A 14,822-nucleotide genomic window follows, 5' to 3' on the forward strand; every position below is an offset into this window, starting at 1 on the left:
TGTAGTTTCATTTGGTGGCATAACGCAGTGACGTCATATCCGTTGCGTGCAATAATTTCTATATTCAGATTTTTTTTTATAGTATAACAGCGTATTATTAGGGGAAATCTTTATTTGTAACTTCTTAAGCCTTGTGCGTCTCTATAAATAAATAAAATGATCATCATAATCAGGAAGTTGTAGTTAAAATAACGTGAACACAAATAATAATAATTGAAAAAAATAATGTCATATAACATCTTCCAGGTGGTCTAGTAGCATTCTCAACAAATAAAAAAAAATCTGTTTCTTCAGTCCAAGCGGGGGCCTTACTAAATAATATTTACTGACACGACCAAGATAGTGAACAATTGATATTTAATAGTGTGCAAAATATCCTAGTCAACAAAAGTGACCTTTATAGAAATTGATAAGTAGCTTATTGTTCTTTTAATAATTTACTGTCATTCTTATTTATCTTCATGCTGAAGGCAGGCACTTTTACACACACACACATGCACTGCATATTTTTACATTAAGGTAGGACAAAGTTCTGGAATTGTCCTCTGAGGACAATACTGAATTCAACGAACAAACTAGTGTGCGCACTTGCAATCCTCCTTTTTTAAGAGTTCCTCTGAGGTTTTTGCATGGTGGGCTGACTCCTGCGGGGCCCCTATGGACAGGGCATGCATCCACACGCATAAATATGGTAGTGAATGAGCTCAGTACATTTTCAGCTTGAACACTTTGGCGAGAGGCGCTTTGGCACTTGAGTAGATCAGATAAGAGTCTCCGCCAGCACTGAAGAACTCCCAATCGCTGCAGCCGATAGTCGGAAGCCAGTGGACGGGAACGAAGCCCTCGTAGCCCTGCCACCTTCACACGGGCGATGCGAGAACCCACATTAGTGTCGAGTAAATGAAAAGGATGCTGGCCTTGTCAAACGGGAAACGACGAGTACCTGTAGAGAACACTGTTGAGAGAGTACGATTCCCCGTTGAAGGAATTGGCGACAACCAGGAAATATTCCTCCCCAAGACTGAAGAACTCCCAGTCCACTGCGCTGTTGGTAGAAAGCAAAAGTTTTGTAAATATTTTTGCCTAACACAGGAGGTAAAGAAGTACAAACGACATTTTTAATAATACCTGTACGTGACGATGTCCTGGAAACGGACAAACACCTGCCCAATCATGTCCAGCTCATATATAGTGGAGTTGATGGCGTATTGACCGGGTCCGTTACCATGGAGACGGTGTCCATTGGCGACCACCAGGAAGACCCGTGGGCCTATCTGGAACATCTCCCAGTCAGTGGCGCAAAACGTCTGCGGGAGAAAAAAAATATAAATATATTAAAAACGTTTAAAGACGTCTGTGGGCAAACATTTAATTAAAGCTGTATAAGTGAGCTGACTCAACCGGATCAGTTCCGGCCCAGTTAATGGGAGACTATTATTTCGAATCGTGTTAGGACGACTTGTAAATCAGGCAGGCAATTAGCGGTCGGGTCGGCTTACACGCGAAGCAAGCAAACACCCACGAAAAGAAAAAAAAATCAGTTTTTCAAATTGAATTCCATGCAACAGAACCTCCAGTCACTCAATGATTGCAATTTTTTATTTTTTTTTTGCACGTGCAACATCACGGCGTAAAGATCTATAGAAAGACAATAAAAAAAAAATCTGAAAGTGTCAAGAGTGTATGTCGGAGTGTTCTGGATGACTTCACGTGATTAATTTTTTCTGGCTGCTCTCTGACTAATCTTCTCATTCAGCTGTGGAATTCCCCTAAATCACAATCATCTTATTATCAATGTGTCAACACACGTTTCACAGAAAGTGCGGTATGACACTTGCTGTCGGCTACGGTCTATTTTTGGAATCGGGCACACGCCTGATGCTTTTCTCTCCCCGTCCCTATCATTAGCTCGTTTTCATCTCGCCGTGTTTGTGTTTGTTCCCTCCATCCGAGTGCAATAACAGGACTGTTGTAAAATCTCAGATAAAGTCACTGCCGCAGCTAGAGGGGGGGGGCGGGGAGGCACTGGCCCCTCCCTGAAATATACACACAGGTGCCAGGCCAGATAATTGACTTTTGGGGATTTTTCCAGGGATTTTTTTTTCTGTCCCCCATAAGGAACACATAATTAATTTTTATGTGAGTTTTCTGAAAAATAATTTGGGTTATTCGTTTTGTAGACACTTGCTACCACCCCCAAGGAAATCATGCTAACTTTGCAATTAAGACAGTGTACCTTAATGGTTTGGAGGACTCGAAAGCTCCCGTCGACCCAAACGTAGATAACAGAGTCTACTGATGTGGTTACTCCATCAAAGGCGTTCGCCACGACCAAAAAATGGTAAGGCCCCACTTTGAAGGACTCCCAGTCGTAAGCTCCTGATGTTCTCAACCTCTGGTGGACCTCAAAGGACTTGGTTGGCTTGTTCCATTTGTACACTACGCTATCGATGGTGTGGTTGATTTGACCTACAGGAAAGACCGTGACATTAGTTTCAAAGTCTTGATCATTTTTTGTTTTTCTTACCTTTCCTGTGATTGGCGACGACGAGATATGTGTGTCGATGGATTTTGAAGGCCTCCCAGTCACGTGCACAGTGTGTCTCCAAAGTCTGGAAGCGCACAAATTGTTTGCTTTTTCGGCTCCACTTGTAGATGACGGAGAAATCGACTTCCTTTCCCACATCGGCGCCTATATTGCAGTTGGACACCACCAGAAATGTCTGGAACAAAATAAGAAGAACTTTGCTGCTGGTGGAATATCTAACAATCTCATTTGTCATACCTTCTTGCCCATGTTGAAATGTCTAAATGCCAGCGCTCCGTGTGTGCTAAGATTCTGATACAGCTGGAAGCCATTTTGTTGGCTCCACCGATACACTGCGGAACCAGAAGTTGTGGAGCGGTGAGCCATGGCAGCCATCAGACCCACGCCTTGAACCTGGAAGACCTGAAGATGACACCAAACAAAGATGGTCTTTGGTGGGACTGATCTTTAGAAGAGCTTTTAGTTACCTCTATGTCGTGTGTCTCTGAGCTGGTGCTGAGAACCTGCCGTTCCTCAACATAGTCCAGTCGTTTACGATCTGAGAAGATGCAGACGTTTGTTCATTTCCAAACTGAGACTGAAGATGATTTTGGTTTCTCACCCTCCAGAACGGTGATCCACGAGGTCCCATCGCAAACGTAAAGGGCTTTCCTAAGCGGGTTAAACCGCAACTGACCTCGGAGTGGCTCGGAACACATCTGCTCCAAACCCACTGATACTCTCGTCTCAGATTCTGGTGGTTTCCAAAAGATTTAGAAGAGCCTTGGATATTACGCTACAAATACTGCATGGACTTTACCGTGTGGGATCAGTTGACTTGCGGGATTCTTCCCGGCAACATCTGACAACAGCAATGGTGGAACAGATAGAGATGCAAGTTGAGCTTGGGCAGATGGGCATATCTGATGGGTGGCGTCAGAACCCGGAACCAGAACCAACTGTCGTAACAGGCCCTGTGGATTCAACCCTAAACCTTACTCTTCGAACAATATCAGTAGGTGAGAAGGTCCATCAAGAGAGGAATGGGGGTCTTACCGTAAACAATCCTTTCCATCTGCCCCGGCTGCCAATGTGAAATCTGGACAGGTGAAAGCTGAGGTCCGACGGGAAGGGCCTGGAGGGAAGGCTGCTTGCCAGAAATAAATTGACGTCAACGATATATATTATCTTAACGGCTAGCAATATTTCAGGCACTCCGAGCCATCTATCAAACGATGTCAGGTTGCTGCCATTGTATGGCCGGAGGCTGTGAGCATATTTCTAGAACTGCTGATGTATTGTGTTGAATGATCTATGATCCCCGCGGGGCGCATTCGAGGGGACGGTGGTGGGGTTGGAAAATTCTCGGATTGTTGATCCTGCTTCCTGGTTCATGTGAATTCAAAAACACCGTCATGTTCTCTAAATGATAATCAGGTCCTTTGTTTTGACGACGTTAGCCTCCACGAATAAAAGCTAGTAAAGTACTTCCGTGGTCTTTATCCAGGTCTAGGTTACTTACATTTCACGCAGTGAGCCACAATCCAACGTCAGCCTGCCTTGGTGACCGACGACGGACAGAACCAGGGTGTGCCAGCGGTTGTCTGCGAGGTGGGCGCCCCGGAACACCTGCTGCTCCGTGACGCCTCGCTCCCCTCTGAAGAGCAAGTGCAGCCGCTTCCCCGAGAGCCTCAGTCCCAAGAGGAGTCGGCGGTGCTCTGCGTTGTTCCTCACTTTTTTTCCACTCATGTCTATTTGAAGGTTACTTCCCTCGTCATCCTCCTTTTCCTCCAGCGCTCCTTGCGCTGTGATTTTTGGCTCCATCATGGTGAAGATGTACTCACTTTTCTGGAAGGTGAAAAAAAAATCCATCACAATCTACTCAATGATGCTAGTTGGAATTTTATTGTGAATCCTCAGAACATAGACTATTTGGGGGAGCTTGGGAGATCAGGCACAAAATTAAGGAGGCTTTAGCCCCCCTCTGGCCCCCCACCTAGAACCGCCACTGGAATAGCAAAAACCGGTTATTGACCCTCTTATTGTAATTGACTAAGTCTGCCACTAGTTGGCAACAAGACTCATTCTGTGTCAAGGAAACTCCTCATCTCACTTCAACAGTTCCTTGGAACCAAGACACCACTAGAGGGCGCTCTTGTGTGGGTCACTCACCTTTTGTGCCATGTGAGCCACTTTCAGCGTAACCACGATGGAAAAGTCTTTCGGGGAGCGTTCACAATTGGAGAGCAGGCTGACGGGATCGTGAGGGCCAGTGAAATGGACACCGCGCAATCCTCCGGATGACCTCACTTCAACCCCTGACGTGAATGCAGCGGTGTCCTTCTTGAGGACAGCAGATAGAAGATCCACAGGAGTTGAATCTGGAGGCATGGTGGAGTGGTTGGTGAAATGTTGGGGGATGATTATTTCTAACTTTTAAAGGGGGATTACTGAGTTTTGAGGATTATGACGTGGGTGCCAACCAGTGGGAACTCCTGGATTTTCAAAAATCGTCGTAGCCGGAATACCTGCCATGTACGGAATAGCCCTGGGTGATGAAGCGGTGGCTTTGAGTGTTTTCCCGCAAATGGGAATTGGTTGCAAAACGGAATCCCAACCTCGGACCACGTCTGTACTTGTTTAAAGGCAGGGAGGGATGGAAATTAAATGGATAGTGCAAAATTGGCATCCCAAACTTGGCAAAGCGTTTGCTCCTTGTCGTTTGGATATGCTATCCGGAGGAATTTATGGCTGGAGGGGGGTTCCCGGATATTATTACTTGGATTATCGTTATTACGAGAGACTTTATGTGAGAGAGCGGGAAATATTTACCTGGACATTGTTCCCCAAGGTCAGCCGTCATGAAAGTGACCCTGAGGCTGAGCAGAAGCAGCTGGGAGAGTAGCAGTGATGACATCATCACCTCTTCACTTTACTCGATCTCCTTGACAAAGCGTCTCCGTGCGGGATGTTCTTTTGGTAAAAGCATCTTAGACATCATCCTTCTTGAAAGAAAAAAAAATCCAAAAGTTGAGGGGGGAAAAACAAGACAGGAGGTTCTGGAGGACCTGTGAGTGTGTGTGTCTGGAGAGGAATCCACTCAAGTGTGGAGAAGCCGTGCACCTGCACAGCCCCCTTTAAAGAGGCCCCCGCCATGCAAATGAGCTGTCACTCGTCCTACAGCTTTTTTTTTGTTTTTTTTAAACAGTCTTGTTCAGACACACACACGCACAAACATGCATACTTATTTACCAGGTTTTCAGGGGACTCTGAGTCTTACAGAAGACTTTATGTTAATGTCTGTTAACATTTGAGAAAACAATGGAAAATTTATTTTAAAGACAAATTCAAAAGTGAGTAATTGCAAACAAGGGAATAATTGTTGAACTGAATGCAATACAAGTAACATAACTATTAATAATATTTACCATTTAATAATAAACTAACCACGTCAAGCCCGTCTTCATGTGTGCTCAAAAATATTAAAAATGTTCTTTTTAAAGTGCTGTATGTTTTAGCATCTTTCAAATTGTGCATTAGAATTCCTCATTACAGTCCATTCTTTTAAATAATAAAAAAAAAAAGGTTCTACTGCTCTATTTTTCCCCTGCCCTAATAGTTTTAACGTCATTACTGGAGCACGAGCGCCCTCTTCTGGACCAAGAAAGCAAATACCACTCCAATTGACATCAATTCTCATTTATTCCAAATTTCAGCCACGATGAAATGTGTTGTTTCTGCATGATCACGTGACAAATGAACCAAAAACATAAAACCACATCAATCATTTTCTTACACATATTTTTCCTCCTAATTTACAAAATTCCCACTTAATTTGTTCCACCTCTTTGCCAGCCTACTTTTCATAAACAGCTCCTCTTAAGTCTCTCTTCCTTTGCGCTTGTGTTTGGTTGTCCTTCAACAGTTCTTCCCGAGTCATGGGCTCAATGATGGTCCCCAGCTGGGTGACCACGGCGGGCTTGGTAATCTTCTTAACGGTGCGTTCCGTGTTCCAGTTGCGGCCCATGGGAGAGCGCAAGGTGCTCTCAAAGTGCACGGGACTGGTGAAAGGGAACGGCATCATGCTCACCTGGTGAAGGCTGAGCGAGCTGTTCCTCTTCTCCGAGAGGATCACCCCGGGCAGTTTATTGTCTTTCCTTGGCGGCGGTGGGGCCGTTTTCACCCGGAACTTCCTGCGCTTGCGGCGGGAGGGCACGAGGCCCACCCCGCCCCACTCCCCCCAGCCGGGCAGCGTCATGTCCACCACGCTGGGCTTCTCCGCGTTCTGCTGATTCTTCTTCTCCTTGATGAAGTCGGAGATGACGTCGTCGGCGGCGAAGGCTTCTTGAATGAGGTCCGTCTGAGTGAGCGTTTCGTCCGAGTCCTCCGTGACCACGGTGGTCGGAGCGAGCGGCATAAGAATGGCCGCGGCGTCTTTAGTGAGAACTTCTTTCAACGTTATTTCTTTGTTGGGATTTTTCTTCGTTTGTTCAGAGGACGGCTGCGGCTTGACAGGAGGTTTCTCGGGTTGAACTAACTCCTCTTGATTGAGGAGTTCCATGAACTCCAAAGTCTCTATTTGGTCCGTCTGGCCTCCAGTCAGCTGAAGGGAGGCATCTCCGGGTTCCTCCACTTCTCCATGGTCCTCAAGCTTTTTGGTGTTCTCTTTTTCAAGGGTGTCAGGATGTCGGCGCATTTTACGACGGTTCTCAAACTCGCGCAGGAGAGATTCTTCTTCAGTTTCCTCCACCTCACTTTCCTCCTCCTCTTCGACATTTACAGCAGTTCCGTTGGACTCTGCGGCCAAGTCGACGTCGTGCGTCTCTTTCACTTTCTCGGCGGGATCTTCGGTGAGCTTTCCTTTCATCCAGGGATTGGAATCCGTCCCAGGCAGTGCTTCGTTTATAAAATCGGGCACATTTTCCGGGGTTTCGTCTTCCTCGTCCTCATCGTTCAAAGTAATGGCGAGTTTCTGCGTCAAATCTTTGTTGACCTCCAGCTGCTGCTGCATGGCTTTGCGAGCGCTTTGGTCATATTTTGCCATGATGGCTTTGGACTTGGCCCACTTGCCGCTGTTCTGATGTTTTAACGACATTCTTTCTTGCATCCTGCCCAATTCAATTTTGTTGATCTCCACTAAAGCAGCCGACGGGTCGTTTTTCAACATGTCGTCAAAGTTCTTGAGGAAATCTTTGCGCTTTTCTTTGTTGAGCACTCGGTGGTATTTCTTGCTCTTGATCTTCTTCGTACGCCGGGCTTTGGCTTCATAGTAGGTCTGTAGAGCCCTGGCTTTTTGAAGCTCAGCACGGCGCATCTTCATCTCCATCAGGCTCATCGCCTTCACGGAAGCCTCCTCGGCAGGGGTCAAAGTGGGGTCAGTGATCGGTTGGTTGTTGGCAGACAGGATGGAAAATATTTCCTGTTCTAGGGGAGTTTCTGCTTTCCAGCCCGTGACAACCTTCTCCGCCGGCATAGGGCCGGATGGCTCTTGATTCAAAGGGAAAATAAGTTGCTCAGCAGTCCGGTTCTGTTTAATCACACTTTCCCAATTGGTCACCTCTGATGATACTTTCTGAAAAGCCAGGTCTCTCTGGATCCTCTCACTTTCCTGCCTACTGAGAGGGCATTCAATAGTTTTCTTACTTCGCTGCAGGTTTTTCAGCTGTTTCTTGGAATTATTCGAGACAGCCGAGACTTTGTTCATGGAATTCAGGAGATCCGTCAAATTTATTTTGTCGCCCTCCCCCTCTGCATTGACGGTAAATTCAGACTTTTGCACAGCCGGCTCCGATCGCTCCCCGAGCTTTTTCTTTCGCTTCGCACCTCCAAGAGAGCTGATAGCCTCCACTAGCTTTAGCCGTTTGCGTTCATCATCACTGTCTTGCTCCAAGTCACTAGCGATAGTCTCATCAGCTTCTGTTAAGTCATCTTGAAAATCGTAGCTTATTTCTGGCTTGTCATCTATAACGCTCACGGTCTTCTTGCGATTCTTCTTCATCGTCCGCTTTTTCGTCAAAACTTTCGCCATGTTGCTGCTGACAACACAGGAGGATGGGTGACCCGAGAACACACGTGCGATGACAACAAGTATTACTACTTCCGCCTCCTCGTCTTCTTCTTCGTCGTTTTCCTCGTCTTCTTCGGCTGTTACTACTCCCTTGCCATAGTATATAAAATAGTTACACTGCCCCCTAGAGTCTTCAACGCGTTACAACTGGATAGCAAGAAAGCGAAAAACAAAGGCGGCCGGTATATTGTTCGGCATACAACGTCGTAAAATTCCCCAAATATTCAGTTTATTGCCTTTTAATGGGAACGTTGTCCCTTCTAACATGGCCGACACCGAATCACGTAAGTTAGCTAGGCAGCTAAAACGCGCCGGTGTATAGTCTTCGAATTTGTAGGCAATATAAGCCATGTAGACTAATTTCCATGTAAGATATTAAACATTTTAATACACAAAACGGAAGTTAACACCAGGAAATCTGAGTACCAAACTATATTTATTGTATACAGTAGTAAAAGACCACAAATAATATACAAATCAGTAGAGAAACAAAACGTCAGAAGACCTGGGCAACCTTGTAACTTTTTGAGCTACTCCACCTTGGCTAGGTAAGTGTGCTCTTATTTGAACAAAAAATACAAACAGCTGATGTACTGAACACACAAAAAACACTGTAGGGGCAATGTCATCTATTTCTAATAATAAAGGGTTAACTATTTTACAGCATGTCTAACTTAACCTGAAGCTTTAGATCTGAAGATCTAATGAGATGTCCCCATGCCTTCCCATGTCAACTATTGTTGCGTTTGCGCTAAATGTTCTTCATCGTAGGCCACACGCGCACACAGACAAACAAACAAACACTCACACACAGACACACAAACTCAAGTGAGGTGGAGGTGTTAATAATATACTGTCATAAATCCAAGTCCTCCTCTTGCTGTGTGAATAAATACTTGGTGGTACGGAAGTAGTCTCTCTCTCTTGGACATGCAGAAACCAAAAAAGCAGCAACTAAGCAAAAATACAGACTTCCTTTGAGTTCCTTGTTTGGTCATGTTAAAGTTATGATACTTACATCCCATTCTGAACTGTGTGCACAGAGTCAGAGCTTAAAAACAAACAGTCATTTAGCGAAAGCGGCTAGAAATCATAACATGTCGATGGCGGCAGGCTAGCATGTGCCCACTTTAAAACTAGACGGTTCCCAAAACGCTCACTGGCGACAAAGCTGTTGCATCGTTGGTCCGAACCGATGCCAGTGTTAGAGAACCCCTAAGTACCCCACCCATACACGCACAAAAAAATAAATCACAACGGATGTACTGTAGCTTAAGTGAATAATAACAATATAAATAGCTGAGAGAAGCGATGGAAAAGGGTGATGAATGTGGGCTTGAGCAAGTTGGGTCTGTCAACAGGATAGGAGGATGCTTAGCAGCGGCCGCCCGTCTGCTGCTGGAAAACGTCTATGGTGTCTTCGTCTTCCATCTCAAGCTAGAGGGGAAAAAAAACAAAAGGTAAGAGGCATTTTGCTAAGTCTTGAGGTTCCATTGTAACCGACATCCTGTAAGTGAAAAAGCGCCAGGCTCACATACCTGCGAAGGCGTATCGTTCTCGTTGATAGGCTGCCCGTCAAACCTGAACCTGATCTGCCTAAGTGAGAGTCCCTGTATGAACGAGACGATAAAATTAGACTGTGTGGGCTGTGTCGTATCTTTAGATCAGAATAAGGCCTCTTCTAAAAACCTCACCAAAAACAAGTAGCAAATCTCACCTGTCGTTCGCAGTACGCCTTCATGAGTTTACTGAGGGCCGTGTGCCTTTTGATTTTGAACTGGACCACCGAGCCATCCTGCCCCGCGACCTTGAGGTTGATGTGGTCATTCTCGGTCTTGACGCCCTCCTGCGCATATTCAAGGTGAGGTGGATATTTTGTCAAAACATTCAGTTAGCGGAGGAGAAAGCTATTCATAATTTCATTTCTGTTTAACCCATACATGCCGTTTGCAAATGACCCCCCCCAAAAAAAACACAACAATGATGCCGTAAGTCTGTATTACTTATGGAATTGTGATAACTTGGAATCTTGAAACACTTTAGAACTGTCTGCGTTTAGCCCAGGATAAAATGAGATATGCATCTTTAGGGCTATGAAGATTCATTCCTGAACCTGGAAGGGTCATTGGGGGATCTTGAAACAATTAAAAAGTAAAAGAATGATCATGCAAAGTAAACTTAAGCGACCTCAGAGGTCAGAGAATTAAGATTTATTAAGAAGTAATAATTCCATTTTGAAAACAGTAAGTTCATTATGGAATAGCATTATGAGGATATTCATGTGTATGAAAATAAACAGTATGTAACAGGCAAACATGGAACACAAAATTACTTTAGCGTAAAATTAAAAATAATATTAAACACAATAGCCGAGGCCTCAAACAACAGCCTCACCAATTCCGCTAACGTCGGCTTCGATGCTAGCAGGCAGAGACGTCACTCGCTCACAAACGTTGCAATTTGGGCCACGCAAGTAGGCTCGTTTCGTCCTAATGTGCTACAAAAATGCCCAGGGAGAATAAAACTAACATAATTGGGGCTCTGTAGTGTGAAGCATTGCGTTCATTTGGTATTATGTGCTAGTCGTTAACCCTTTGTGACGGCGAGGGTTTGCGGCAGTTGCGCACATTGCGTGCTGCCCCCCCCCCCCCCCCCCAATCCCCAAAATAGAAAGAAAGAAAAAAGAAAAATCCTCAAATCACTTTAATATTTTAAAATCACAGAGGAGAAGTTAACGCTCAAGAACGTTGGATGATTTCAACACAAATAAAGGAAAACTCGTTCATTTGCGAAACAAACACTGCGCCAATTGAGAGAAACGTGCAAAATACAGGCCATTTCCCCGTGGCAAAAAAACGCTTAGATAAGCTATCACCTTTTTAAACAACGCCAAGTCTCACCTTTGGCTTTTCCTCTGACATGGCTGCCGGATTTCAAAATGCAGAGGAAGAAAGATGATTTTTATAAAAGCCGGTTGACTGCGTGTTTGTATTTTATTTTGTCTTCCTGCCGCCTTGTGTCCTCGGCTAGCTTCCTCCGGTGACGGGAGCGCGCGTTGAAACGCTATCGTGAAATTAATTGGATGCCCGGGGACACGTGACCACCAAGTCGCGGGAGCGCGGAGGCGGGAGCGCGCGCTGCCACCCTCTTTCAAAATCCTCGGCCACGCGCACTTGGAGGACTCGGCTGGGATTGCGAAATTCCTAAATTGGAAACTTTTCATGGGTGTAAACTGAAACAAAGCACCTTGAAAAAAATGCATATTAAATTGCAATTTTAGGAGGAACACCAAAATTATATAATTTCTCCACTCTTTTGGCAGCCAAACCTTTGCCATGCAAACAAAATACAAAATGTGGCTGGTGTCATTTTTATACTTTATTTCCTACAGAACGTGTATCTTTACAAGGTGTATCAGTGAATAACACACATTCACCTTAAATTAACATTTTAAAACCGGACAAAAGTGCAACAACAAAAAAAAAAAAGGTTCTTAATGCTACAATTCAAAATTGAACAACTACTTAAATACATTGAAGGACCCTTGGAAAGTTAGTTGAACAAATTTTCTTCACCAAATGTTTATTCAGGAGCCAAATAATATGATAAAATATAATAACAAACTACTTAAGACTGATATCAGCTTATAGACATCACGTATGGTCAGAAAACATTTAAAAATACATCAAGCTTGAGAAATAGTATTTGTCGAAGCCGCTTTTAGCAAATAGGTAGTGTGCAGTGGGAAAAAACAGAAAAATCTTTCTTATATAGCCTCGTCTCGTCACACATTCCTTTGTTGGCTGAATGACATCATCGGCATCTACTGTATAATAATTACATGGCAATTTACATTAATTAATTACTGCAAAAAAAAATAAACAGGTGTTTTGTTAAATAAAGTCCCGCTGTTTAAATCCTCTCATCCAAATCGGGAATATGGATTTGCTCCACTTAGGCCTGGTGGCAAACGTTCAAAGTTAGCATCGTTGAAAATAATTATAATAATCCATCAATCACAGGAAAAGGCCTCACCGTATTTCTTCCTGATGTCATCGTGTCTCTGTTTCATCTCGGCACGCCTGCGGAGACATAAGTAATGACAAATCATGACCACAATAAAATAATAAAAATTGTGTTAAAAAAATACACAATGAATTTTTTTTTCCCCAAAATAATTTTCATTACCTTTCCTCCTGTTTGTTCCTCGACTTGTTTACCTGCCTCTCCATCTTGGAAATAATCCTTGACGATCTGGCGCAAAAAAAAAAACCCCAATAACAATTACATCATCAAATCCTTCACATAGGTTTCTAAAGATATCAAAGCACAAATATGATGAACTCATGTTTCTTGTATGTTAGCATCGGAGGCTATTTGGCGTTTTAAAAGTCACAACGTGTCATTCTTTTTCTGCTGCGTTACGAAACGAGAGACTTACCCAATATTTTCACACTTGCAGCAGCAGAACATGCAGATCAGCAGGGCGATGATGATAACGCCACCAAACACTGCAAGCGTGATGATCAAGTTCTGGAAGTTCACTGAGCAGCAGAGAAAGCACCAAAACGGGTGAGACATTTTATTTTTATTTTTTTTTGCATTGGTGTGCCTAATGTTGTGACCAGCGTGCGTGCATATTGTGCGAGGGTATCATCTTACTCCAACACAGCCCCCAGCGGGCGTCATAGAGCGGACAAAGTGAATGCGGTGGCAGGATGGTCCTCACTGGATACGTAACGCACGTCTTGGTTTTGATACACCACAAACACTATGGGGAAAAAAAAAAAAAAAGATAATGATTCATATCTGCTGAGGAATTTCAAAGATTGACAAAGAAGGGAGGGGGAGGAGGGAGGCACACAATGAGATCAGTTAGTGCTCAAACCGGTCGGACGAGTGCGGCCGTGGTGAAGTTTTGGCCTCTTTCGACTTCCCTCACATGAAGCAAACATAAAAAGACTTCCTTCAAGGTTGCTTACCGTCACGTTGCTCAGACATTGCTCGCAGCTCGTCCCGTTCATGGACTCGCAAGCTGTGACAGAAGAGGATTAATAACAATTAAAATACAATGTTGACATTTCTCAATTTACCAGACAAAGTAACAATGATGCTAAAAGCTCTTGAGGTATGAAGGGGTGAAAAGAAACATTGTATTCAAGTATGTTTTATAATGGAGGGCGTAAAAAGTTGTCAGGAAAAAAAAAATAATCAAGATGAGGAAAATCGTATTCAAGTATTTGTCCTTCTTTATTTCCTACTGGTGCCATGAGGACTAAATGAGTTCCTTGGTGGGTTTGTTGTGTCCTGCTCATCCTAGTGGGAATCTCGCCATGGCGACCAAGAGTGGAATAAAAAAATAATAATTATTGTCTCCAAGGAGACAATCTTGGCCCCCAGATAGTCTTAGTTGTGTAATTTCACGCCACAATTTTTTTTAAATTTACTTTTGCACCAGTCCCTTTCAAATAAATAAAATAAATAAATATATAAATGGCACTACAGATAAAGTAACACTGTTTGGTATTCTTTTGTAAAATAGGAAAATGGGAATTGAAAAGAAAAAAAATGTTTGGAGGAAATAAGAAAAAACATGGCGTGAGTTTAATAGTTCACCTTTGTTTTTTGACAAAACGCCAAAACTAACAAACCAACCAAGACGTCAACATTTCGTCTTCAACCCTCATGACATTGACGCCAAACGACTTTATATATTAGTACACGTTAACCCAAATAAAATATTAGAAAAAGGGGGAAAGAAGCAGTTTCTTCTTACCTACACCAGGTGTGGAATTTTGGGCTAAAACTTGAGTCGAAGAGAACGCAAGAAAAATGACAACTGCGCCTAAACCCCTAAAATCCATCTCGATTTGGTTGATAATTCTAATATTCCTCCGTTAGTTCGTAAATTTCATCCAGTGGGTGAGAGGAAACTGCTTCGGGTTCTTAACTCGAGACGCCGAAATTCTAACTCGCACGCAAGAGAAGGAAGGCGTGTACGATTACGTTCCGGTTAGAGGAAACACTGACACATTTTAAATGCGTCATCCAATCACAAATATACAAGACTATTTTTGTTTTAATAATTGTTCATTGTGTATTTTGCGTCATAAAATCACTCATCTTTTCAGATTCTGTAGTTGTTTTACATATACAATAAATTCGATTTAAAATATGTAGCATTTACAATTCAATTAAAGAAGGGGGTGATTGCACCTTTAAAAAAAC

General features: G+C 43.6%; 4 protein-coding genes across 4 annotated transcripts; all 4 read right to left on the reverse strand.

The window, feature by feature from the left end:
- Positions 1 to 343: 343 nt before the first annotated feature.
- On the reverse strand, positions 344 to 5,714 carry tspeara (thrombospondin-type laminin G domain and EAR repeats a). The gene is made up of 13 exons (XM_049740759.2): positions 5,360 to 5,714; positions 4,700 to 4,908; positions 4,050 to 4,375; positions 3,584 to 3,674; positions 3,348 to 3,501; positions 3,150 to 3,281; positions 3,016 to 3,086; positions 2,786 to 2,950; positions 2,528 to 2,723; positions 2,237 to 2,469; positions 1,129 to 1,307; positions 944 to 1,045; positions 344 to 858 (listed from the first exon to the last, which is right to left on the reverse strand). The coding sequence occupies exons 1-13, from the start codon at positions 5,445 to 5,447 to the stop codon at positions 705 to 707; spliced, it is 2,100 nt and encodes a 699-aa protein (XP_049596716.1). The 5' UTR covers positions 5,448 to 5,714; the 3' UTR covers positions 344 to 704.
- Positions 5,715 to 6,210: 496 nt separating this feature from the next.
- On the reverse strand, positions 6,211 to 8,647 carry si:dkey-251i10.3 (uncharacterized protein LOC553498 homolog). The gene has a single exon (XM_049740757.2). The coding sequence runs from the start codon at positions 8,553 to 8,555 to the stop codon at positions 6,384 to 6,386; it is 2,172 nt and encodes a 723-aa protein (XP_049596714.1). The 5' UTR covers positions 8,556 to 8,647; the 3' UTR covers positions 6,211 to 6,383.
- A 364-nt stretch (positions 8,648 to 9,011) lies between these two features.
- On the reverse strand, positions 9,012 to 11,663 carry sumo3a (small ubiquitin like modifier 3a). The gene is made up of 4 exons (XM_049740993.1): positions 11,495 to 11,663; positions 10,312 to 10,440; positions 10,133 to 10,204; positions 9,012 to 10,031 (listed from the first exon to the last, which is right to left on the reverse strand). Exons 1-4 carry the CDS (start codon positions 11,513 to 11,515, stop codon positions 9,969 to 9,971), a joined length of 285 nt encoding a protein of 94 aa, XP_049596950.1. The 5' UTR covers positions 11,516 to 11,663; the 3' UTR covers positions 9,012 to 9,968.
- Positions 11,664 to 11,954: 291 nt separating this feature from the next.
- pttg1ipa (PTTG1 interacting protein a) lies at positions 11,955 to 14,611 on the reverse strand. Its single transcript, XM_049740972.2, has 7 exons — positions 14,371 to 14,611; positions 13,577 to 13,629; positions 13,257 to 13,365; positions 13,036 to 13,138; positions 12,783 to 12,848; positions 12,630 to 12,676; positions 11,955 to 12,554 (listed from the first exon to the last, which is right to left on the reverse strand). The coding sequence occupies exons 1-7, from the start codon at positions 14,456 to 14,458 to the stop codon at positions 12,517 to 12,519; spliced, it is 504 nt and encodes a 167-aa protein (XP_049596929.1). The 5' UTR covers positions 14,459 to 14,611; the 3' UTR covers positions 11,955 to 12,516.
- Between the last annotated feature and the right edge of the window lie 211 nt (positions 14,612 to 14,822).

This window comes from Syngnathus scovelli, chromosome 14 (assembly GCF_024217435.2).
Source record: "Syngnathus scovelli strain Florida chromosome 14, RoL_Ssco_1.2, whole genome shotgun sequence".
NCBI lineage: Eukaryota > Metazoa > Chordata > Actinopteri > Syngnathiformes > Syngnathidae > Syngnathus > Syngnathus scovelli.